Genomic DNA, 24,023 nt, shown 5'->3' with positions numbered 1-24,023 from the left:
ACTGACATAATTCGGGTCGAGAACTCGAGGTTGGCCACCGAAGCATCACCCATGCCATGCTATCGCATTCTCGTCACTTCTTACCCGGCCGAGGCCGCGATGTTTCCTTGCAGGTGTGGTTTTGGACGTCCTTCACCTGCATACATGCAGCACGCCCAGCTGCGAACTGCAGATCTCTCACACTCTAGTTCCCTTCTACGGGGTCCGCGAGGAAAACAAGGCTCACCAAATGGCCTCTCGATTCCTTCTCGCCCCAGTCCCGCGATCCAATCATGCAGCTCTTGGCCGTCTTATTCCCTGCTTCGCGGGATTCTTCATTGTTCTCTCTCTCCGACAGGCCCTGGCATTTCAATGACAATCCAACACACTCAACTTGCCTCACCCACAAGGCTGGCCTAGCCACAGCTGATCATCCTGTCCCACGGTGTCACCCGTATCCTTGGATTGGGGAACGAGTCGGTTTTCTACCCTCAAGGCGGGAGACTTTACCCACACCATGGCAATGGCGGGCCGTGTACTCCAACGCCTCTTCACTTCTTGCTTTTTCATCCTTGGTGGGTTTCGTCAGTGTTGACAAGAAGTGGCGCCGAATTGTCTTTCTTAAATCAAGTATGATCCGGCTCAGACACACCCAGACTGTCAACGTGTCATGAACATGTCTAAGTTGTCTCGTCAAAGGTCCAACTGTATTGGAGAGGACTAGTCTTCTAATCTTTACCGGTCGTACCTCTATCAAAGCACGATCCACTTGTAACTTCAAGCTGTTCTATTAGCCGCAATCTAGTCAACTACGTTTTTGTAAACTTGGAGACCCATTTGAACGGTTCTAAGTGGCTCCTTTACACATTTACCTTTTTAATCTCGTTCTGCTACCTTCTTTTGGGTCCGCCTCTGCCCGGGATTTACGAGTGTTGTTGTTAAGCTCTGCATGGCTGACGGTGCCTGGCCACAGGTCCCCGGAGCCCGGCGCAATGGTGAGGCTATCTTACCCTAACAATAGTCTAAGCTTACTCGGTGTGCCACACTCACAAACTCGTGTAAACCGAGATCGAAGGCGTTAGTCGGCATCTTTAAAGTTTACGGATCCACATCACTACCGGCGCACCCACTTCCTACTCGGCGGATATGAGTAATCATTCCCGTCCCAGCGGCCTCGATACGCCGTCCGATACGGCAGACGACCTCGACGAACCTCCTCCCTTCCGACAGACCCATCACGCAAGCGGGTCTCGTGAGCAAGGTAGACACGGCTTTTCAACTTTCTCTCGACCGCTTCCCCAACGACCTTTGGCAAGTCGCCGGTTACAAGTTATTGATCAGCAACAAGAGAAAGGCTGCTCCGCTGGTGTCAGTGCCTGCAACTATCCGGGCCCGTTAACAGCAGTATCCCTCGAAGAACGTGGTTCAACCGGCGCCGAATCTACTGTCCTTTACTCAGCATCCCGCCCACCTCTCTTCTCCAACCCTTCATATACACATGTGCGTCCGCACCTGACGCGAACTCACCAGCAACTGAATGCAGAGGAACACTATTACCGTAATTTTCAAGATCAGGAGTACTTGACAGTCTTTCACGAACCCCAACAACACTATCGCGTACCCCATAATCATCAGTCCCCGCAAGACTTGAGCCAACAGCATCAATATCAGCACCAAGTATTTCCACATCCTTCGCCGGCGGACTCTATACAGTCAGCCTCCCTCGCTTCGTCTTCTCCCGACACGGCGTCTTTACTTTGCCGTCCACACGACCCACGGCTTCTCCAGGCCCAGCTCCAAGCACCCACCGAAAGCGGCTTTGTACCATTTGCTTACGCAGACCCCGAACTGCCCCCAAATCCTGGCGAACTAACCCCGATCCATTTTCTGGGCCTAGAATCCGCACATCTCGCCCCAGAGCGCCCTGTGGATTTCTCTTTGTCCAGACCTGTGGCGGGACCCGCCCACCCATTCTATCACAACCACCTCAGCGACGACTTCCTCCAACATCGCCAGACTGGGGTCCTTCAATACCCCGGCGGCTATCCGGCACCATTCATGCAGAACCCCGGGTTGTCCATTCTCAACGCCGAATCTTTCGACGATGGTATGTCGGGCTTTCGCGCACCAAGAAGTCTACCTCCTGGGGGGAAACCTGCTGCCGACACCAGTGAGGAGCCAAAACGATCCTCCAAGAAACGATCAAAGACTCAGTCTGCAGAGGTAGTAGAACTTGACGAGGAGGAAAAGAAACGGTCAAGGGGGAGACCGCGCCTAGACACCAATGATGAGACCGCAAAGGACGTAAGTTGGCGAATTACCCCTGATCTTACTCCCCTTTTTGCAGCTTTGCTACGGAAACTTGTTCGCTTGCTATTACCTTCCTTATCTTACAACTGGACCCTCAGTCGACCCCTTCTAACCATAACAGCGTCGCCGAACACAAATTCGGCTTGCTCAGAGAGCCTACCGCAACCGCAAGGAAACAGCAATCCAATCGCTCGAAAAGAAAGTTGATGAGTTGAGGCGCACCAATGAAGAAATGAGCAAGGAGTTCATGAAACTCTACGACTTCGCCGTCAGCAAAGGCATGCACGAGAGCACACCCGAATTTGGCAGACAACTGCAAGCTACGACAGAAAAGTTTGTCTCTTTGGCGCGGAAGACGAGCGAGGAGCCAGAAAAGGAAGGCGACGTGCTTCCAAGCCAGGAAAATGATGGAGACGTCGAGGAAGTTGGCGGCCCTGCCGGTGGGCAAGAAAGGGGCAACGAAAAGTCTCCATCTGCCGAGATCGCGAAACCGATTGAGCAAGTCATTTACGATGTTTTGTCGAGCGAGCAGCCGCAACAGCATCAGCTACAGTCAACACCTCGAACACATGCCATGACTGCGGTGCATACAACATCTTGGGCGCCCGATAGTCAGTCACATATGCCGCACTCGACACTATCCCAAGCCCCAATGGGCTACGAAATTGTGACGGAACCAACGCCGGATAATGCTAGTTTCCCATTCGGTATGTCCTATGAACATAGTCTGGACCAACCAGGCACTTTCGATCTACTCGCCAACCAGCCCTTTTCTGAATCCCTATTTAATATTCTCTCTTCACCGACCTCCTATGCCCACCAGGAGCGGACGTTTGGGCGGCGTCTGCAACGATCGACTCTGGAAAAGGCTTACACGTTGCTCCGCATGCCCAACCCGCCGAGCAGCCTCATCAACAGCGCCTTCGGTTTCAGTTTACTTTTCGAGCCCAAAGAGAGGATCGTGGAGCGGATCGCTAACCGTCTCAGTGTCAACCAACGGGAAACAATGTTTAACTGGAAGTTTCCATTTTTACACCTAGGGGGCGGGGGCACGTGGTTCGACGAGATGAATGACTTGGACGAGATGGCGTACCCGAGCGGCCATAAGCAGAGAAACCCGGTGGGAAATCAGGGGACGGCCGAGCCGTATCGGCAAAAGGTCGACTCACTCTATGGCATGGGGCCGTGGGATGCGGCGACGGAAGAGATGCGGGACCTCAGAGTGGAGCGCGCCGCTGCGAGACTTCGAATGAACGTCCCTGGTCTGCAAGGCGATTTTTACGATGCGGACGAGGTCGAATGGGTTCTTCGGAGACGAGGAGTCGATATCCCCGCCGCTGCGGACTTCGTCACGGCAGAAATTGATCCTGCCGACTTTTCAGATGAAACCTCCGTTGCTGGACGTGCTATCGGCAGCGGACTCGATAGCAACAGCAGCAGCATTAACAACGCCTCCGATATCTTGAGCAGTTACGGAACGAGCCCCGGGGACGCCGCTGCCAGGCAATGGCTTGGGCAGACTCTAAAGCCGACAAGGCCGTCTGATATCCACTTGGGCGATACACGGTCTGTTGGGCAGTCCAGCGACGCGGGGTCTAGTCAGATGCCCCTGGATCCGAGTCTTGCGGGCGATATGTTTGGGCTGGAGAGCACCTCTACCAACCAGACCGCAACGCCCGGGTCAAAGCGGAGGGCGGTGACGATCAATGTTGGAGTGCTCGTTCAAGGTATGTCCCCACAACAATGTTTACGATTCTGTTCCGATGATGCTGACATGAACTCTAGAAATCGGGTTGAAATCGGTTTGCCTGGGACGATCACCAGGGATCCGGCCGAGAGACTTGAATGTTGCATTTTGGGCATCGCTGACTACGTAAAAAAAGGGTGGGCTTGATATTACTTGACTTTGAGAGGGGCGAACCATTGGGTATTAGACTGTGCCGGTACCAGAACGGCCAAACGCCTCGAATGGCTCATAGTTGATTCTTTTCTTTTGTTAATTCATGACATTCCTGTTAATGTTGTATCTCGAGGGGTATCCCGAAAGAGTGAAAAGACACTTTCTCATCTAGCTGTTGGCGCCTTGTAGAAATGGGTTCACCAAGCTATATGTTGTATTGTGGTAGTAGCCATTATGGAGGCTCTATCTAAGGCTTCGAGCTCACGGATTAGAATTGAAGTTGGTCATATTGCCTACAACCCTTTTCTCGCCGGCATGCAATTGTTGCTTTCCCGAATTGCCTCATAACACCCGTATAGAAGATCTGTAATTATGTACTCGGGGATGAAGTTAAATTTAGTGACTGGAAGAATATGAGTTATCCTGCAAGGCGCGTGAGATCACCTTGCCTCACTTGGAAAAGGTTACTTTGATCACCTGGATCCTGTTGTTGTTCGTGAAAGAGATGACCAGCGTCCTGCCGGTGGGATCCAGATACGGATGAGCGACGCCAGCGTAGACGAGCCCGCCATCAATGGCCTGAGCCTGGAAGATCTTGATGTCCGGCGTCCAGGGGCCCTCGAGTTTTGTAGCAGTGCGCAAGAAGACGGTGCCGCCGCCGATGCCTTTCACAAAGTCAGTCTTAACCCTGCCTGTCAGAAACCACAGCATTAGAAACATACCAAGGTGAACAAAGATATAACACTTAAAGTGCTCATTCCACACAATCTGCCCCTGACCCGTGCCCCACACAGTCGCCGTCTCGGAATTGAACGTCGTCAAGACGTCAGACTTCCACCCCTGCTGGCGGCCCCAGTAGTACTCGTAGTTGCTCACGTTGAACGCCTGGCTGGCGTTGACCCGCGCGAGGTAGACGTAGCTGCTCTGGCCCCAGTCGGTGATTGTGGTCGGCGGGCCGCCCCAGGCGTAAATGTACTCGGAGCACGGGTCGCGGAAGGCGGCGATGTCGCCGTACCGGGGCGTGGTTTTGGCATCCCACCAGTAGCCGCGTTCGCCGTACCGTTTGGTCACGGTGGGGGTTCCAAAGAGGACGTCTACTTTGGCGATGCCTGCGCCTACGAGGCCATCTGCGTTTTGGTTCTGGGGAGTTTTGTGTAAGTCTTGTGTAGACTCTCTTTTTGGAGCCTGGTTCCTGGCTTCATGGAGGGGGATGGTGACTTACAACCAGGTAAAAGACGGCCCCGGTGCGCGTCTCAGCATTAGTCTCGACCAAACTCGTCCCGCCGAACCCGGTATCAACCTTTTCTCCCCACGATGAATTGAAGGGGATGAACTGCTTCTGACGCCCATTCTCCCCCAGGTTGAGATCGTGCACGACCAGCGGGTTCTTCGTCATGACAGACACGGCGTCGCGCACCATGCCGTGGAACCCGGGAGTGTCCTTTTCGGGATCAGTGACACCAGCATCGCACCAGAGCACATCGCCCCAAACGGCGTACCATTTTCCTGCGATAGAGCCGGTGAAGCCCAGATCGCGGTGGGAGCAGCTGTTGTCGGCGTGCTGGAAACCTAGGTACTCCACTTTTGGGTTCACGATGGGGTTCGTGCCGACGGGGAGTGTGCTATCCATTCCTGCGGTGAGCACTTGGAGGGGGTTTGCATGGGCGAGGTTGGTGCCGATGGCTAGAAGGGCCGTGGCCAGGGGTAGAAGATGAGGGGTCGGGGCATGCATTTTGAGGGGAAGTGGGTGTCGATCTTTGGGGTTGCAGTTGACCTCGGCGCAGGCGACGGTGGATGGAGGGGGGATGGGCGATGCTTGTGATTGCTCGGTGTGGCTCGGTGAGGGTGTCGAGAGAAAGGAGTGTGAATGCCGGAATCGATCTGGCTCGTTGGAAATGATTGTGGGATGTAATTGGTACCTTATGTAAAGAATGAAAACCTCCTAAAGACAGTAGAAGAATGAAGGGATGGCGATGCTAGAGATCGCCTTGAGTTGAGGTGAAGACGTGATGATAACGGACGGCAAAGGGTAGTAATAAATACGTACTGGGAAGGTAGGTCCGGTACCGCGATGGCAGTTGGGCAGGCCAACGCCGAATCAGAGTGCCTAGAGATATCGACAAGCGCTTGGCCCCCTGGTTCCATGGTTGAGTTGACATGGAACGATGGATGGATGGACGGGTGATAGGCCCATCATGGTGCTGCAGGCCGGAGGGAACCACGGGCGGTCGGACTGCAGATGCACAACGCCGGAGGTGCGCCACGGCGCCGTGCGGTGGGGCCGGGCCTGGCCGGTACATTGCAGAGGGAGCGAAAGGAAGCGCGGGGTGGTTTACATAAGTTGGCAGTGGATCAGTGACCGAAACATTCTGGATGATGGGCGGCCGGGTGTGGCGTCGTGGATGTAAGATTGAGGTGCCCTGAGGCTAATTTTGCTGCCTTGGGTGGAATCGTGGCTTTCATGCGATGATGGTATGGAAATGGAGCTTGGTGATTACGTTCTTCCTTGATATCGAGGCATTAGTCGGAGCGCAGCTGGTTGACGAGGAGCTGAATGACTATTGACTGGTGCGAAGGTACAATTTTGCTGTCTATTAAAATAGGATGGAAAGTGTTCTCATTACGCCTTTATGCCTTCATGCTCAGAACGGTGCTCATCAATTGGTATTTGACTAGGACTTTACTCGACTCGGTTCAAATGACGAAAGTGAGTGAAGGTGAAGGTGGGTGAGTGAGTGAGTGAGTGAGAGGCCAGACTCCCGCTGCGAATTGGAGATAACAAAGTACCGTCGCATTTCAATTATGTTTTCATGTCGCTCTTGAGAAGAATCACAATCACTGATAAGTCCAAGGCGTCTCAAACTACCCAAGTGCAGTGTATGAAATTTCCATCCTCAGTGTGCATACTCACTCAGCCTTCACCCCGGATTGGTCTGTCAAGGTCGTTGCGAAAATAAGAAGCGTCTGACGATGAGACACTACAAGCAGATTATGGATCTCACACGCTCATTTGACTCAATATGAGAGCTCCAACCCAGATCCTGTCGCAATTGATGGCGAGAGCCCACGTGGATAATCTCATTGACGTTCTCATGTGCAGGGAAGCTTCAGGGAAGATGAGATGAGTTCTCAGGCACATGCTCGCCCTCAAGCCCGCCATTGGCCGACCCCTCCTCAGGCCTGCCAAGTTGGGAAGCTGTTTCCTCCAAGCAATGTGCGGGGCACAGCGGACAACGGCTTCCGGTGGTGGGGCTTCTCTCATCCCGGTGCGTCCGATTCTCCTCTGTCCACCACTGCGTACGTCTGTCACCTGCCGTCTGCTGTCCGACCTTGTTAGTCTTTGATCTTCATTCTGTCACTGCATGGCCGCGATATAACCTTTTCCGAGCTGGTCCTTCACTTAAACCCACGTGCCCTGACTTGACCCGGTTGGCTGGCACCACCGGATGAACACTCCGCTTCACACACTGGCGTCGCGTCCATCGAGAGGCTTTAACGGAGCTCTCGGTCGCTCTTGGCGATCTCGAATGCAACCTTGTTCTGTATATAAGCATGGGCTCTGCTTATAGTCCCCTCAGGCTTTGCCTTTACTTCCTGTGCGTGATTGTTGCTGTCGTTCTCCTCATCTCACCCCTCGTCGCCATGTCGCCTATGTCAAGCCTGGCCCTCAGGGCTGCTCTCCGTGCGTTACACCCTTTCTGGGCTCTCCTCACATACAGGTTCTAACCGTGAATAGTGCTCCCTCTCGTGAGCGCCGCTTCATGCAGCAATGAGTCCTACACCCACAATGGCCTCACCTGGTCCCGTGGCATCCGGATGAACCAGGTCCAAGTCGTAGGCACGCACAACTCGTACCATCGCGAGGCGCCGCTTGAGGAGCATCCCACCCAGGCGAAGATGCTTCCCAACGTCCAGAACTACTACTACTCCCACCCGTCCCTCGATATACAGCTCAACTACCAGTCCATCCGCAACCTTGAGCTTGACATCTTTGCCGACCCTGAGGGAGGCCACTACGCCACGCCCCTCATCCGCAAGCTTGCGAACCTCTCCACGACTCCAGACCCCGATCTCCTCGCTCCAGGAATCAAAGTCCTGCATGTCGCCGACGCCGACTACCACCCTACCTGCAAGACATTCATCGGGTGCTTGAATATTGTCAAGAAGTGGAGCCAGGCGCACCCGGACCATGTCCCCATCCCCTTCATGATCGAGTTCAAGACCTCTGAAGCCGCCTTCGCTGCAATCGGCGGCGCGTCTCAGATCCCCTGGAACGACACCGCACTGCTCAAGGGCCTTGATGATGAGATCCGTAGCGTCTTTGCGCCCGAGGACCTTGTTACCCCGGACGACATCCGTAGGGGCAACTTGACGCTGGAGCAGTCTGTCTTGCAGTATGGGTGGCCCGACTTGGAGAGTGCTCGTGGTCGCGTGCTCTTCCTGATGGACAACGGGCCCGTCAACCCCATCCGTGACTCTTACACCGAGGGCCGACCTAACCTTGAAGGCCGTGTTCTCTTCACAAACTCTGCGCCCGGAAACTCTGACTGCGCGTTCCAAAAGGTTTGTTGTTCATCAACCCTTCTGAACCGAGGGCGTTCTTGAGAAGAGGTGAATATCCTACTGACAACTTTCAATCAGCTCAATGACCCCACTGGCACCGAACAGGCCAACATCCAGGCGCAGGTCAAGGCGGGCTACTGGGTCCGCACACGCGCCGACATCCCGCTCGATACGCTGCTGTCCAACGACACGACGGGAATGCGTGAGGATGCATTCTCCAGCGGTGCGCAGATCGTGTCGACCGATTTCCAGGCCTACGGCATGAGCAGCCGCTGGAACGTCGACTATGCCGTTCGCTTCGAAGGTGGTGCGGCGGTGCGATGCAACCCCATCAATGGGCCCGCCAACTGCGCGAACGAGGCGTTGGAGCCGGTTTCGTATGTCCGCAACTAGATGAGCTTTGCTTCAATGTAGGTGAGACAAGGTAAATTTGAAGAATATAATGATAATAGCATAATGAAGCAATTTGAAGGGCTGTTATACATGGACGCTCTCAATTGACTGTGGGTTGAATTGAAGAAGCTCCCCCAGCTTTTGAGCGATTTCTTCCTATCAACCAGTGACGATCGATGCGAAAATGCCTTTTATTCTGCCTTCCCCCCAAAAGATGTGGAATTGTCCAATGAAAACGAACTTGAATGCTTATATCTCTACCAAAGTACCATCGTCGAGGCGAAGCGCGCGGTAAGGGCTGACATGAGCGGCCGCCCCCAGCCACTTTGTGGGGGAAGAACTGAGAGCTAATTGCTAACGGGCAAGCTTCATGGGGGCTGAGCCACAAACGTTCGGCCAACGCTGCTTCAAAGAAATGCAACAACAACTCGTCCAGTGCAGAAACTGGACAAACATCCAAGGCATCTACCATGGACTCGACCATTGACTCAGCCGGCAAGAGTCCGCAACCCCTTGAAGGGGATACGGCGAATGACGCAGGATCGGCCCTTTCGTCTGACCGTTCCAACTTCCTGAGGTGAATTCCCGTCAACCAACACCGCGGCGCACCTTCTGGCGGCGTGAGTCAACGCATCCCCCAATTGGCCTCATCTTCTCCTTCTTCCTTCTCACTACCTGCAATACCTCAATTCTTCTATATAAACACGGAAAGCACTCTCGATGTGTTCCTAGCCATTTGATTCTCCATGCTCAAGTTGCACCTCGTCTCCCATTCTTGGAGTCTTCACGAACAAGACACCATAGAACGGGACGGTCTACGGACAGCAGACAGCACCACCCAGCATGGCTACCACCGACCATTATGATCTCTTGATCTTGACGGACGCCACGGCGTCCATGAGCAGCTACCTGCAAGCTCTCAACAAGTCTCTGCCCGAAATTATCCGGATTTCGGCTCTGACCGACTGTTTCGACCGGATCGGAGTCATGGCTTACCGCGACTACTCTGCCTCCATGTTGACGGAGTGGTCAGGATGGTACTCAACAAACTCAACGGCCGACGGCACAATTACACAGGGCCAGCTGCTTCAAAAGGCCGGTCATATTAAGGCAGATTCTGGTACTTACGGACTAGATTGGCCCGAGGCTGCCAAGACTGGGCTTGCCAGAGCCTACAGCATCATGCGTCCCGAGGCCACTACCATCATCATCCTCTACGCTGACGCGCCTCCCCACATCCCGGGAGCGTCGTCCAAGCACAGAGTCACCGAGATTGAGAACCTCTCCAAGCCCGATTCCTTCTACGGCTGTGGAAAGTACTTTACCGATTGGATTGCCGGCGCCAAGATCCTTCGGGACGGCGAGAAGAAGGCCAAGGTCTTTTCCGTCATCCAAGGCGGCATCGAATACACCGTCGCCCCTTTCACTTTCCTCTCACATATCACGGGGGGAGTAAGCTTCAAACTCGATAATCAACACAATGTTCCCACATCGGTCGCTATTTCAGAGTTGACCACCGGCATCCTGATGGCTTGGATGGGTGTAGGGAAGGAAGGCGGTGCAGCGTCCGGCCAGCGCACCTACGCCGAAGCTTGTCAGTATCGGGCAGCCTCCAATATCGAGGACATCAAAAGCGAAGAGGACGACGCCCTCGAGTCGTACTTTGCCATCGCCAGACACATGGAGAAACCTGTCATGAACAACATAAAGTCAACACCTACCAAGCTTGATGAATTGCGGACTGTCGTCGAAGCTCGGAAAACGCCCCTTTTGGACTTCTCCAAGAGATACAAAGCCGATGATGTCTACCGCAATTTTGTCGTTGGCCAACTCGAAACTTTGATCGTGGCTGATGTTGGCACCATCGCCATCAACCCGGTATTCGGTAGCCTATGGCGAGCCGTCTGCAACGATCGCGACAACCCGGCTCGCGATGGACTCATCCAGGCATTCGGGTACGCCGTCGACCGCATCCCCGAGCCTGAGAAGAAGGCTCGGATGAAAGCTTGGCTCGAAGAGTCCTACGACTACGCAGCTGAGATCTCAGAAGCCATCGACAAGGTGCCTGAACACCAGAGGTACCCCTGCGTGTTTCTCGATCCCACTGAGCAATTCCAGGCCTCCACAGATGGCAAGGACGAGGACGCAAACGCTGATAAGCGTGAAGTCACAGATTTTACACGAGAGGAACTCCTAGAGATTGGTCGCTCTTGCGACAATCGAATTCTCCGGAGGCTCGGTAGAGTCCTCACACGATTGACCTATGTGGCCCGCGAAGAGGACCTACCAGCTCACATTAGAGCCGACCCTACTGTCGCTCGGATCCCTATGGCTCTCTCGTCTGTCGAGTATCAGCGAAAGTTTTGGAAGATTCTTTTACATCTCATACTTCCTGGGACCATGTTGGCGGCTCGCCCAGCCGCCCTTCTTGCAGCTCTTGCCCTGCGCTTGGGCATCCGGCCTCTCACAGCTACCGCAGACAGGGAATTACTCACATTCACCACGAAGTGGAATAACTTGGACATCCCTGAGACCTGGAATGCCAGCTGCCTCTCCCTGCTTCTGGATGCCAACAAGGATTACGAGAGACGCGTCGCTCAAGATATAACACACCGTCCAGCGCCAGAAGCCTGTGTTCTTCTTCAGAGTGACCGACGTCTTTTTGAGACTCTGGTAGACTACAAACTCCTTGAGTTGAACCTCAACACGACCCTCCAGGCCAAGATTGGATGGCACCCTGACAAATCTAAGGTATCTCTTGGACCTCTTGTCATATGCAGAAGATGCGAATTTCCCCGTTCGGTCACTATAATGGGGCCGGACAATGTCTGTGGCCTCTGTCCTAAGAGCAGCACGTGTAACTGTAAGGTCTGTCAGACTGCCCCGGATCAAGACGCCCGTGTCCGCAACAACGTGACCCGTGGCGATACCGAAGAGACGGAGGCAACGTGGGTTGAATGTTTCACGCCAACATGCCGTGCTCAGTACGTCGTCTATAACCCTCAGGCTTTGAATGTCCGGGCGAAATGCTTCTACTGCCGGCACCATGGATCCGTCGCGGCAAAGGACAAGATCCCGCGCGAAGCTCCCTGTGTCGAATGCTCGCAGTGTCGAAACCGGGTTATCTGGCCAGAGACATACCGTCCTTCCGACCTTGATCTTTCGGCCTTCAAGTGCCCCGCCTGTACAGCCAACAGAGTTACTGTCATCGACTTCGAAACTTCAGCCAAGACGCTCAGCGGTGAGAACGGTGTCTCGTGGCTCCTGCGCAACGACGATTCGGCGATCAAGGACCCCTTCAACGGCCGTTCTCTGTTCTACACCATTTCTCAAGTAGAAGAATCGAACCGGGAATCGCTGGCGAACAATGTTGAGATCATTCCAGCAGTTGAGCAGCAAGCACAGCTCACGATTCGAGGCAAGGCTATTCAAAACCAGGACGATATTCTCGAGTCCCTTCGCAAGTGGGTGAAATCTCGGCGTACTGAGGCTGGAGTCTGCAGTTTGTGCTTCTCCAACATCCGGAAGACCGATCTTCGGAACGCATGTGGTCGCTCCGGTTGCCATCAGCAGATCTGCAACGGCTGTATGAAGGATTGGTATGGGCTCAATGTTCGTGGAAGATTGCTCAACCTCGCAGCTCTCTCCTGCCCCTTCTGCCGCCGACAGCCGACCGTCAAGACTGTCTCTGGCTTTGGTATATCCCACATCGGCAACCTGCAGGCTGCGGCTACGGACAAAGAGTGGATATACAGCTGGTGCAGAGATTGCGGCTTTGCCAAGAAGTATGCTGAGCGGGTATGCGCTGTTGGCGCACCCGAAGTTTCGAACTGGTCATGTGATGAGTGCAAGGAGATTCAAATGGAGGGCGCCCAGAGGCTGAAGGTTCGCAACTGTCCCGGCTGCGGTACAGTTACGGAGAAGATGGGTGGATGTGATCACATCACATGCACCGTCCCGGGTTGCAATGCTCATTGGTGCTTCGCCTGCGGCGAGAACGTTGGCGAAGAGGACATCTACGATCACATGAGCGATGCTCACGGAGGTATGTGGGGAGGTTATCACGCGGATGAGGACGATTATGATTATGGGTACGACAATGAGTTCGATTAGGGAGACCAGGTCATGTATAATTTCACCGTCGCCTAAGATGATCTGGGCAAGACTCGTCCTCTCGGAATCGGTACAGAGGTCGCATAGTGTCGTTCAGCTTGCACTCCTTCGGGGCTGACTCTCAGTCGGTGTAGGGGCAACAGCAGGGTGTAAGATGGGCAGAGCTTGGCGAGTGTGTTTCTGCCCATGTTCATGATGTAGTGTGATATCCGGTTCGTAATGGTAAACAATTGGTTTCTTAACCAGCCTTGAAGACTTTCAGTGATCGTTAGTCCACAGTGAACCCTCTTCGTGAATCTATGGAACAATTGAGGTCGTGTGACGTCGGTTCGGTGCATCATTCGCGCGAGTTGAGGTTGTTTGAGAAATACCCCGCAGTCCGTTGGATTTCATCCGCACCATCGAGGCGGCCGATGTATCTTGAAGCAAAGGCCGGCGTGTGATTCGTTGATAGAACTCATTCGACCTTCATCAACACGAGTAGTTGCGGGCTTCCACTTGACGGCTGCGGAATCAATCTCATCTACTCTTTGGAAGACTCGCCGGTCGCTGATACAGCAACATGCCTCCTCTGCCCGGTTTCTCAGACAACCCCTTCCGCACCCGCGCCGACCTCGTGCGCGCGGCTACAGCCTTGATACTACCGTTGAAGCAGTACAAGTCTCCCCAGGAGGCGCGTATCAAGCTTGCGACCAACACAGCCGCGGGTTTCGATGAGGTCGCGGCGCAGTTGGAAGGGTTCGCGAGGCCGTTATGGGTTGTCGCGGATCTCTTGAATGACGCCGAAAGCGGCGGTGAGAGCGAAGGACTCGCGGTTTTGGATTTGGAGTCTTGGGCTCGGGGGATCGTGGCGGGGACGGATCCGAATTCAGAGGAGTATTGGGGCGACGTGGGTGACATCGATCAGCGGATGGTAGAGATGGAGTCCATCGCCTTTGCGATGCTTGTTGCGCCTGGGCCGTTTCTTTCGGCATGTGACGATGAGGCGAAGAAGAGACTCAGGCTTTGGTTGAGGCAGATTAATGGGAAGAGGATGCCGCAGAATAACTGGCTTTGGTTCAGGGTGTTTGTCAATCTGGCATTGGTGAAGGCACTCGGGGCTTCTGTTGAGGAGGCTAGAGCAATCATGGACGGGGACCTGAAGGTTCTGGATACGTTTTATATGGGAGAGGGGTGGTCTAGTGATGGGGCCTGGGGTAAGGACAGGAAACAGGCGGATTATTACTCGGGCAGCTTTGCGATTCAGTTTGCGCAGTTGTTGTATGTGCGGTTCGCTGTCGGGGATGAGGAGAGGGTTGAGAAGTATAAGGTGCTTGCCAAGGAGTTTGCGTCGAGCTTCTGGAGGTATTTTGACACGAATGGTGAGTGTTTCGGTTTAAGTCCTTGTCACTGAGCTCTGGAAAGGAAGCTGACGGCAAGGAAAAGGGGCCGCAATACCATTTGGTCGAAGTCTCACATACCGCTTTGCTTTTGCTGCATTCTGGGCCGCCGCAGCAACCGCTGGCGTGGATCTCGCACCGCCTCTCGACGATCTTGGAGTAGTCAAGGGATTGCTGTTACGACATCTCCGATGGTGGGCAGGAAACCCAGACATGTTTAACACGGACAGGACGTTGAGCATCGGGTTCACGTATCCCAACATGTATCTCAGCGAGGATTATAACTCGCCGCAGTCGGTGTACTGGTGCCTCAAGAGCTTCATCATCTTAGGTCTGTCTGAGGATCACGCCTTTTGGAGGTGCGAGGAGAAGCCCCACCCTCTCGAACACGTCAAGCCCCTGGGTACTGCAATGGCGAGGAGGCAGTCGGATCCGGGACGGGTGACAGTCGTCTGGCCGCCGCGGCATATACTCTGCAACGGGACAGAACACCACTTCTTACTTTCCTCGGGCCAAATGACGAAAAAAAGCTTCAAGGGACGGGAGTCAAAGTATGGCAAGTTTGCGTACTCGTCGGCTTTCGGGTTTAGTGTCCCCACGGGACCACTGCTTTCGCAGATGGCGCCAGATAGTACACTGGCTGCTAGTATTGATGATGGCGAGAGTTGGTGCGTAAGATGGGAGCCGACGGAGGTCAGGATAGAGCTTGTCTCGGTGACGATTTCGGGCGTGTCCAACGAGGTGCCGTCTTTGGTCAGTGTCTGGAAACCATGGAAGTGGTTGGATTTGGAGGTTGAGACGGCGCTAGTGCCTGTCGTGGAGAGCTTTCCCGGGTGGCACGTACGGGTTCATAGGGTCCGTTGGAATCCCAAGGGGGAAATCCCGTCATGGGTTGGGAGTGTGCAGCTCGTTGATGGAGGGTTCGCCATCGATTCACACACAGCAATTGGGAAGTTTCTTCCGAAGAAGTCTGCTCACGAAGCGGATAAGCAGTGTTACACCGAGGACATTGACAGGTGTCTTATCTGCTCCTTAGCCGGGGCGAGTGGCATCTCTGATATCAATGTCGAAGGGAAGGGCTTGCGGGGAGATGTCGATCGAGGCGCGTGGGTGGTGAGACCGGATCCCAATACCAACCTGATCGTGCAGAGGTCGTTCATTCCTGTTGTTAATCATCAATTCAGCCTTCGACAGGGTAGTGAGGAAGGAAACGGGGCAGCGGTAGACTCGCTCTGGATGGCTTCGGGTGTATTTGCTGTCAGTGCTACAGCTGGGCTTGAGGTGGAGAAGATAAGAGCGATGTGGGAAAGGAGACTCCGGGTGTCTCTCAACCAGGAAGAAGGCGCTAGATGGATGATCCGAGTTCTTGAAGGTTGAGCGGCTTTGGATACCATCAGGCTGATAGCAACTGGGAGATCCTGAGCAAGAGAGAATGGCAGATTTACTTCTGATATCGTAGCGACAGGATTGAGAGGAATGCATTCCGCACTCGCAACATGGAGGTTGTCGCACTCTCTAAGAGTCATGCTACTCAAAGTGCCAAGTCAATATCATGACTCCGCCACTCAGTAATCACTGCATGTCCTGGTGAGTGCGTCTTCTCCAAGTCCTGTGGCGTTTAGCCAAGTGCGCGATGTAGCATTACAGAGTTACGGCACAGCCTGTGTGCTACGGGCGTTCTAGGCCAAGAACCTGGTAAACATCCCTGTGAACTACGGATTCTTGCCCCATTCTCTCTCCTCTCACCCAAGGTCAAGTATTTGTCAGAGGCGAAGCTCGTCGCGGTCAGCACGTAGCTCGAATAGTAACAAGCAAAGCTGAGCCTATCGTATTGTGTCACTTACACGACTCAGGAGCTATACGCGGAGCGAAACCGATGCCATCATCCGGAACGGACGGCCCGCGCAGATCATCAGAAAAGTTTCTTAAGTATTGAATTTGGTGTTCATCGCACCTAGAAAGATGGCAAAACGTCGACAGGTCACAAACTTTGGACCTCGCTTTACTCCGTACAAGGTTTCAACCGAGTTTCCCTCTGGGGCTCCAGTTTCTCCAACCCGCGAAGTCCCCGCCGAAGCCGTGAACTCCAAATAACCTTTTCGCTCTCCGCGCCTGTCCGCGCTTGTCCGCGCATCCGCCGATTCCGGCTGCCTTGGCCATGTCATCCCGTCCAAATCCAGTAACGCCCCAGGTCTTATTAGCGAAAGATGAAGTCGGCTCTCTGTCAAGTGACTGCTGTCCGTAAAGAGGTTCCCGTTGCGAGACGACTGAGGGTCTCGGTATCATCTGTAGCGTGTATCGAGTGAAAGAATAAAAGAAAGAATGATTAAAACAACAGACTAGAGAACGGCGGGCATAGCGTGTGCCATGCGATCTAGTTGTACTTCGTAACCGCCAACTCCTATGATTTCCACGGGCCAAGCCATCAAGTCTGCCCATGGAGTTGCAGCCAAGTGCTGCGAGATAAGCGAGACCAAAGACCGGGCCCATCCGTTCAGGAACCAGCAAAACGGCTCTGCCATGTGGACGATGACGCAGTAGTGCGCCAACACCACCATAGCCGCCGGATGCCGCCGACGCAACATGTCGAGATAGTCGCTAGTCATGAGGATGGGCCAGAGGAACACGGCGCGGAACTCGACAGGTGCCGACATGGCATTGAAGGTAGAGACCTTGGCAATGCACTCGCTCAAGGCAATCACCGCGTTAGTGATGGCATATTTCCCCTCGTGCTCGACTAGACCAATCTCCGCGAGCCTGGAGCTTAGGCGAGGAAGCCGTTCAAAGAGCGGTTGTAGAGTGGCCTCCACGGTGGACGGTGTGGTATCGCCGGACCCGCGGATGAAGATTTCTCGTAGTGGGCCCTTGCGCAGATCATCGTCGGAGGCGCGCAGGATCATGCTCATCCCGTCGGTTAGGGTAAAGATATCGAGCATACTATCGATCGGGGAGAAGGAAGGGTTGTATTTCTCGTAGCTTGGGTAGGTAGCAAAGGCGCTGAGGGTAAGGAAGATGGAGGAGGCGAAAAGGGCGTGGCAGTTCGTCGAGGAGATCGTGCCGAGGAGAGTCCCTCTCATCCCGTTGATGGCGTCGTTCTGGTGCTGGGCAGCCTGCATAAGGTATGCATGGCGGCAGTCTGGCTGAAGGTAGGCCAAGTGGTAGGCTGAGAAAGCGAGAATTTGATGAAGGAGGAAAGGGTAGGAGAGAGCCTCTCTCGGGACGTCGTATTGCAGAGTCTTCTGGGCCAAGGAGGAGTGCGAAAAGGTTCGATAAGACACCGAAGTATAATGGTGCATAAGCTCGAGATCAGAGATCCATCCGCTAGCCGTCTCTGTCTTATTGAGATCGGTCAGGAACCTCGAGAAGTAAGGAAACGGGTCAGACTGCGACGAAGGCGAAGTTTGGCCTCCTCCGCCGGAGCTAGACGCGCTCTGTTGGCCCCCGAGTGATCCGGCGGCAGACTGTGGCGAGAGAGAAGCAGGAGACTGCGCGCTTGACCGGCGTCTCAGTGCCGATGCCGAGCCCTAAGAAACCCCAACGGCGCGTTAGTTTGCGAAAACGAGGCCCTCCCCAACACCAACAAGGCTGGTGAGGGGGAGCAAAACTGGGGGTCAGGGGACGAAGCTTACGCGCGAACCCGATCTCTTGGTACGTTGCCCTGGCGGCGGCAGGTGAGCCATGGAGTGAGAGGACGCGCTTGTTGGCGCTCCCGCGTTTTCGAGACTACATGGCAAGCCATGGCGTACGCAAGCGCTGCAAGGCTTGTTCTCGTCACACTGCGTGGGGTTCATACTCGTTAGTCTCGACCGAATGTACAAAGAGCAGTGTTGAATGTGATAAAAGGGAGAGGGTAGATGAAGATCGACTACTTCATCACTAGGACTTGGACTCTGATGACATACTTTGACTCTTCTCTCCTTGCATCTCAAGCACCCATTGCGTGATTTCCTGTAGCCCAGGCGCTTCATTGTGATGTTGTGACTTCTGCTGCAGAGGATTCAAGGCCAAAGAAACACATCGAGGCCTGATAGAGCAAGCACCCGAGAACGAAGACGGTAACGAGGTAGGGAGGAACAAGGTCCAGTAAATAAGGATGAGCCGGTGGGGTGAGGTATCTTTGCGGATCGAAGTGTGTTCCCTCTGTTTATACAGAGCAGGCCGAGGAAACCGCTGCAGTCGGCGACCCGCGGCCAAGTTGTGGGAAGTTATTCTTATGTTGAGCCTTGTCGAACGTTGTTGCGCATCCCGGCCGGGCGAGCCTAGGGCCGATGTAGAAGTCGACGGGTGCGCCCAGGATTTTCGTCCGATCTAAGGTGGCCGGGGTGTAGGGGACAGGACAAGGGAACGGGGGGAACGGATACAATCAGGCACGAATAACGTGGTACTGACGCATCATTGTCTTCTGAAGAGCGAAGCAGCAGTGTACGTTGCTATGTATCTGTAGATATGGATAGAATATCTGCGGGAATGCCAAGCCTCGAGTCTGCCCTTTGCACAGCTTTGAACATCAACAATCAAATTCAACCCCGCCAGGACTGGGGTCCAGCTGGTGTTTAACCCAGTTACAGAATGTGTAGTGCGAAGCAGAACAAGGTAGAGGGATGTTGAAGAATCCTCAAGAGCAAAAATGGGAAGAGAAAGAAAAGAGAATGGAGAAGAGTGAAGCTTACTAGGTTCCTTGGTATCTTCGCGGTGTTTAGGGGGGGGAAGTGACGGTGTCAGCGATGCGGAACTGAGTCGTGCCAAGACCTCCGGCGTGCGGGCGGAGATACCGCACTCTGGCCCCAGTTTACCGTACGGATACAGTAAACGTGTGAATATTTCCCCAAGAAGAATAGAAGCTATGTTACTCAGTGTACATGTGTCCGCGGGAGGAGCGGCGGTTGCAGTCGGTATGGGCTAAGCCTTGTGTGCATGCGTCAGTGTGGGGGATGCCCATCCATCACACACTTGACATCACCCCCGAGTGAGTTGATCGGACTTGACAACACCTAGTGTACCGTCTCCAACGTGGCACTCCCAGGCGCATTGACAGCCTTGCATGGGCTGGCTGAGAATAGAACCAGTGAAACGGCGTCTTTGGGATGTGCGGCCGGCGACGGAATGGGACGAAAGGTCCACGGACGTTGGAGAGGGAGGGGACGATGGGTACCAAAAGAAAGGGTGGTGGGTTGGGGACTCGAAGGCAACAGGAATAACAGACGCGAATCGCCAAGACTTTGAGTAAGAGGTTGTGTGTCTGGTAGAAAGCTTTTTATGAATCCCCTCACTCGGTGAAAGCACCATGGTTGAGCGAGCCAAGGCCTGTTGTCGTCAGTTGACACTCTCATCCCTTCTCGCCAAGGCCTGGCTCAGCCTAATGAGCACATGTAGCATCTAAGCCTCAATCTTGCGTCGCCGGATCGCCGGCCTCTTCCAAGGTTCCATTCCCTTTCCCGCGCCCACAAGTTGCAACATTTAGAGTTCTCAGGTCCTTCAGGCTTCAGCAAACGCCGTAAAAAGTCTCAAGTCGGCGGAGGCCAGCCAAGATGGGCAAGAATGAGATGGAGAAAGTGACAGGGAAACATCGGGCTACGGCAGGGTCTTGGCAGATACTCTGGTGCGTGCTGTGCCTCCCGTGGAATCCGTGGGTATTGAGTGACCGGGGGAGAAAAGCCACGACCGCGCCGCGATCCATCTCCTTCAGATGAAGACGACCCCCGACGAGTCGCCGGCCGTACAGACCAGTCGGCGATTGGCTTGGCGAGGGTCGCCGACCAATTGTTATGGAGTCCGAAAACGAGGCTGCTCCACGCCTTTAACTGGGATCATGTCTCGTACGTCGTCGGGGAAAGGCTTCTACTATCCCCTCAACCCAATCATGCGGTGTATCGATCTGATTATTCCAGTTAGTGGGCCTGATGCGATCTCACTCTAGGCCTAACTCTGACTAGCACACCATACTGACTTTCTGGTAATCAGGTCCTGAACCGATGCCGCAAGCTGCAACACCTGTCAATCTACGGATACTCGGCGCTAATGGCACAAGCCTCTTAAATGTAATCTGACTAGACTCTATGCAAATCCTTACAGAGGACTCATAGCTGATGGAAAAATGGGGTTTCGTAAAGAACACATGCCTACTCCGTACTCCGTACCGTGGGACTATGTCTTCCGGGCGACATAGAAAGCCCGGTGCTTACATTACTCATAGTATGAAACCCGGTGGTGGACTTGTCACGAAACCCGTCGCTGGCGAAGTAATGAGTCCGATAGCACAGCTCCCCTCGTTTTCTCTTCTCGTTCTCGTTTCAGGGTTCGTATATCGTATTCTGCGTATGAGGTACGGTTCGAGGCGAAGCAGAGATAGCTTCATTTTGTCGTCAGCTTCAAGATTCGTAGATGCAGCGATAGGAGAAGCGAAAATTAACTAGCAAAGGATTTGGTATATCCAAGATGGCAGATTTGGTGCTTAAAGACGTGCACATCTCATCTAGAATTAGGGAATTTGAGGAAGAAACAACCCCATCAATCATAACAAGTCTTGCTCTACTCCAACCGTCGAAGACTTCAATCATTAATCTTCGCCTCTGGAAGTCTTCGAAACCTTCACCTTCAAGTTGAAAGATCTCACCCCCGCACGGATCATAAGATGGCCAACGATTACTACAAGTACGACCCTTCGCTTCCTGCGGCAATCATCTTTACAGTCTGCTTTGGTCTGTCCGCAATTGGCCATGCCTTTCAGATCGTGAAGACGCGTACATGGTACTTCATCCCATTCTTCGTCGGTTGTCTTGGTAAGAGTTTTGTAGTGCACCCCTGCTTTTCTAGCATCACTAATACGTCCTACTTTGCAGTTGAGATCATCGGTTATGCTGCACGCGCGATCAATGCTACCGAGACCCCTAATTGGTCAAGAGGTCCATACATCATCCAAGCTCTACTGTTGCTTCTTGGACCTCCTTTCTATGCAGCGTCAATCTACATGATTTTCGGACGATTGATTACACTGCTTGATGCCGAGAAACACTCGCTCATTCGAGTCAAGTGGATTACCAAGCTGTTTCTCCTTGGAGACATCATATCTATTGCCGCTCAGGCTATTGGTGAGAGATGAAGACTGCCATGGTATATGAAACCTCAACCGCTAACGATTTCTTTGAGGTGGCGGCTCTCTTGCGGGTGCTGATACAAAGGCGCAGAGAGATCGCGGGCAGATGATCATCATCATCGGCTTGGCCATTCAGATTGCCTTCTTCGGGTTCTTCATGATTGTGACCGTTTTGTTCCATTACCGTATCAAGCGTGTACCCACCTCGAGGAGCTTGTCGGTCTCGACCCCTTGGCCAAATCTACTGATGGTTCTCTATGGAACAAGCTTGCTCATCATGGTCCGATCTCTCTTCCGAGTTATTGAGTATGTCATGGGAGAAGATGGGGAACTTCAGTCCAAGGAGGTGTACCTTTACATCTTTGATGCCCTTATGATGCTGATTGTGTCGGGGATTTTCAACTGGTTCCACCCTTCCCGGATTATCAACAAGTCACATGGCGAGATCGTTCCCAACTCGGACTCCGAGAATCAGCTCGGGAACTATTCTTTGGATTACCGAGGGGGCGTGCGCAACGACAATGTTTCTCACACAACCGAGACAAGCCACTACTTGCGCAAGTAAGGCTTCTTCTAATCATCAGACGCAATCACTTCTGCGAGCTGATGGGTTTCATCAGATTGGCTTCACGAGGAATGTAACGGGGTTAATGGTGGATGGCAACACCCTCTCGGTCATCATGGGTTGGGGGAGTTTCATATCTAGACAGAGCCGAGACTTCTGGGGAAGGGAGCTTCTTAGTTTCATTTTGTTTCCGCATTGTTGAACTCGTTCTGATCACCTCTACTTTCGAGGAATATACATAGAGATTGCATGTTAGCTAGAGTATGTCTTGAAGAAGTATCTGCATTCACCTTGCTGATCCTACACCCGACTTATTCCATGATGTAGTTGTTCAGTGATGTGACAAGAAATCCCCGATTTACCCAAAAGCCTAGCAAGCTGTCTTACTCCACCTGCTTCTTGGGGATTATGAACATGGGATGACGGTCTGGACCTCTTCGGGCCAGTGCCGGTGGCAGCTGTTCGACATGGAATGGTGAACTTTGCTCTTTCAGAGCAATATGGAACAGAGCTCGATTATCCCCGACTTGGCATGTCAGCTCCCGACAGTTGTTTGGAGACAATGGACGTCAGACTACATACTGGGCCCTCATATTGTGTGACTTGGCGTGCCAAGTACAATTAAAGCTACAAGAGAGCACGGGTGTTGCAGTTGTTGCTTCACCTGGATTGACAGCTGATCACTCTACGTCAGGAAGCTTCTCGCGTGCTTATTGCTACTGGGATCATAGCTCCTCACTGCTTGTCCAATGGCTTGGCCCTGAGAAAGCTGAAGTTATGGTTGAGGAAGCTACTCGCGATCTGCCGAATTACTAGCCCAATAAATGCGTCTCACCTCCTTTGGTATGCCGTGAGTCTCGGGGATGAACCTATCACGAAAGTAGACTCTTACATCTCTCGCTATGCTAGAAAGCTGCCAATGAAACGTTAGACCTAACAGCTTGCTCGCCATGTTCTTCCGTGTGAAGCTACCAACTCAGCATCGCTTATTTATTAATAGCAGTAAGTACTGTGAGGGCATTCGGAACGGGCCGTTAAGCTTTCGAAGGTGAAACAACCAACTGGGTGGACCCTAGAATGACGTTGCATGCCTGAAAGGCCAAGCCCCCGAATAACCTAATTCCTTTGCTGGCCTCACACCAAGACAAGGTGGCTAACGCTGCCCGAGAACTTGAGAACGGAGACGAACCATGCTGGTGGGATGAGGCGCATCTGTATGTAGGGTAAGGTAGAGATGCATTCGGGCCTCAATAAGACAGCGCCCGGACGTGGTTTCCGCTCCGTCGGAACCGATTGCAACGGAGCTCGAACTTTACCATGTGCTCCCTGTGTATCCACCCTTCATCGGCACAACTGAGCTGGGATAATGGCATACGGAATGTGGCGCAGGATTCACAGCTCTGACCAAGGGGCCCTTGCCGCGCTGGATTCCGCCTTGAGGGCACTCGAAAAGTCGCCGCCCCCAAATTTGCAAAGACTTGCCATCTATCTAATTTTACACCAAAATGTTTGATTTCCCCGCAACTGGGCGAGTAAGATTACTACCAGGCTCGCCTCTTCATCACATGAAGCCAACCGCCGCCGATTGTCACATCACGATGTCTTGGCATTTTTGATGCTTCTTGGCCCTCGCGCCGCATTTCCCGATCAACAGCGAAAGGCAAAGAGGCGCTTGGCTTGGCGCTCGCCACGTCGTTAGATTTTGCCTTTCCATGGGCTCAACCAAAG

The 24,023-nt window shown here is 53.4% G+C and overlaps 7 protein-coding genes across 7 annotated transcripts; 5 read left to right on the top strand and 2 right to left on the bottom strand.

The window, feature by feature from the left end:
• Window positions 1-668: 668 nt before the first annotated feature.
• Window positions 669-4,400, top strand: HER10_EVM0004077 (BZIP family transcription factor). Its single transcript, XM_035473733.1, has 3 exons — window positions 669-2,283; window positions 2,411-4,016; window positions 4,075-4,400. Exons 1-3 carry the CDS (start codon window positions 1,126-1,128, stop codon window positions 4,164-4,166), a joined length of 2,856 nt encoding a protein of 951 aa, XP_035325885.1. The 5' UTR covers window positions 669-1,125; the 3' UTR covers window positions 4,167-4,400.
• A 153-nt stretch (window positions 4,401-4,553) lies between these two features.
• Window positions 4,554-6,182, bottom strand: HER10_EVM0005285 (uncharacterized protein). Its single transcript, XM_035474907.1, has 3 exons — window positions 5,412-6,182; window positions 4,912-5,329; window positions 4,554-4,854 (listed from the first exon to the last, which is right to left on the bottom strand). Exons 1-3 carry the CDS (start codon window positions 5,919-5,921, stop codon window positions 4,640-4,642), a joined length of 1,143 nt encoding a protein of 380 aa, XP_035325905.1. The 5' UTR covers window positions 5,922-6,182; the 3' UTR covers window positions 4,554-4,639.
• A 1,233-nt stretch (window positions 6,183-7,415) lies between these two features.
• On the top strand, window positions 7,416-9,260 carry HER10_EVM0008738 (acid phosphatase). The gene is made up of 3 exons (XM_035478248.1): window positions 7,416-7,871; window positions 7,926-8,752; window positions 8,831-9,260. The coding sequence occupies exons 1-3, from the start codon at window positions 7,742-7,744 to the stop codon at window positions 9,143-9,145; spliced, it is 1,272 nt and encodes a 423-aa protein (XP_035325945.1). The 5' UTR covers window positions 7,416-7,741; the 3' UTR covers window positions 9,146-9,260.
• A 355-nt stretch (window positions 9,261-9,615) lies between these two features.
• Window positions 9,616-13,307, top strand: HER10_EVM0010565 (dihydroxyacid dehydratase). The gene has a single exon (XM_035480021.1). The coding sequence runs from the start codon at window positions 9,989-9,991 to the stop codon at window positions 13,256-13,258; it is 3,270 nt and encodes a 1,089-aa protein (XP_035325961.1). The 5' UTR covers window positions 9,616-9,988; the 3' UTR covers window positions 13,259-13,307.
• Window positions 13,308-13,820: 513 nt separating this feature from the next.
• Window positions 13,821-16,014, top strand: HER10_EVM0010625 (uncharacterized protein; the record flags this gene model as incomplete). Its single annotated transcript, XM_035480078.1, has 2 exons — window positions 13,821-14,619; window positions 14,684-16,014. 2 exons carry the CDS (start codon window positions 13,821-13,823, stop codon window positions 16,012-16,014), a joined length of 2,130 nt encoding a protein of 709 aa, XP_035325963.1.
• Window positions 16,015-16,976: 962 nt separating this feature from the next.
• HER10_EVM0012616 (fungal Zn binuclear cluster domain-containing protein) lies at window positions 16,977-18,881 on the bottom strand (the record flags this gene model as incomplete). The annotated part of the gene is made up of 2 exons (XM_035482009.1): window positions 16,977-17,968; window positions 18,860-18,881. 2 exons carry the CDS (start codon window positions 18,879-18,881, stop codon window positions 16,977-16,979), a joined length of 1,014 nt encoding a protein of 337 aa, XP_035325988.1.
• A 2,387-nt stretch (window positions 18,882-21,268) lies between these two features.
• On the top strand, window positions 21,269-22,295 carry HER10_EVM0010929 (uncharacterized protein; the record flags this gene model as incomplete). Its single annotated transcript, XM_035480373.1, has 3 exons — window positions 21,269-21,416; window positions 21,477-21,725; window positions 21,784-22,295. The coding sequence occupies 3 exons, from the start codon at window positions 21,269-21,271 to the stop codon at window positions 22,293-22,295; spliced, it is 909 nt and encodes a 302-aa protein (XP_035325967.1).
• Window positions 22,296-24,023: the final 1,728 nt, after the last annotated feature.

Source organism: Colletotrichum scovillei, assembly GCF_011075155.1.
Source record: "Colletotrichum scovillei strain TJNH1 chromosome Unknown Contig00013, whole genome shotgun sequence".
NCBI lineage: Eukaryota > Fungi > Ascomycota > Sordariomycetes > Glomerellales > Glomerellaceae > Colletotrichum > Colletotrichum scovillei.
This window is presented reverse-complemented; position numbering and strand designations above follow the sequence as displayed.

Bases quoted from the DNA above. Each gene is read 5' to 3' on its own strand.
- HER10_EVM0004077 (XM_035473733.1), top strand. From the start codon at position 1,126: ATGAGTAATCATTCCCGTCCCAGCGGCCTCGATACGCCGTCCGATACG. The intron at 2,284-2,410 runs GTAAGTTGGCGA...TAACCATAACAG, and splicing joins ATGATGAGACCGCAAAGGAC to CGTCGCCGAACACAAATTCG. The intron at 4,017-4,074 runs GTATGTCCCCAC...CATGAACTCTAG, and splicing joins TGTTGGAGTGCTCGTTCAAG to AAATCGGGTTGAAATCGGTT.
- HER10_EVM0005285 (XM_035474907.1), bottom strand. From the start codon at position 5,921: ATGCATGCCCCGACCCCTCATCTTCTACCCCTGGCCACGGCCCTTCTA. The intron at 5,330-5,411 runs GTAAGTCACCAT...AAAACTCCCCAG, and splicing joins GGGCCGTCTTTTACCTGGTT to AACCAAAACGCAGATGGCCT. The intron at 4,855-4,911 runs GTATGTTTCTAA...ACTTTGTGAAAG, and splicing joins TTATATCTTTGTTCACCTTG to GCATCGGCGGCGGCACCGTC.
- HER10_EVM0008738 (XM_035478248.1), top strand. From the start codon at position 7,742: ATGGGCTCTGCTTATAGTCCCCTCAGGCTTTGCCTTTACTTCCTGTGC. The intron at 7,872-7,925 runs GTGCGTTACACC...AACCGTGAATAG, and splicing joins GGCCCTCAGGGCTGCTCTCC to TGCTCCCTCTCGTGAGCGCC. The intron at 8,753-8,830 runs GTTTGTTGTTCA...ACTTTCAATCAG, and splicing joins CTGACTGCGCGTTCCAAAAG to CTCAATGACCCCACTGGCAC.
- HER10_EVM0010565 (XM_035480021.1), top strand. From the start codon at position 9,989: ATGGCTACCACCGACCATTATGATCTCTTGATCTTGACGGACGCCACG.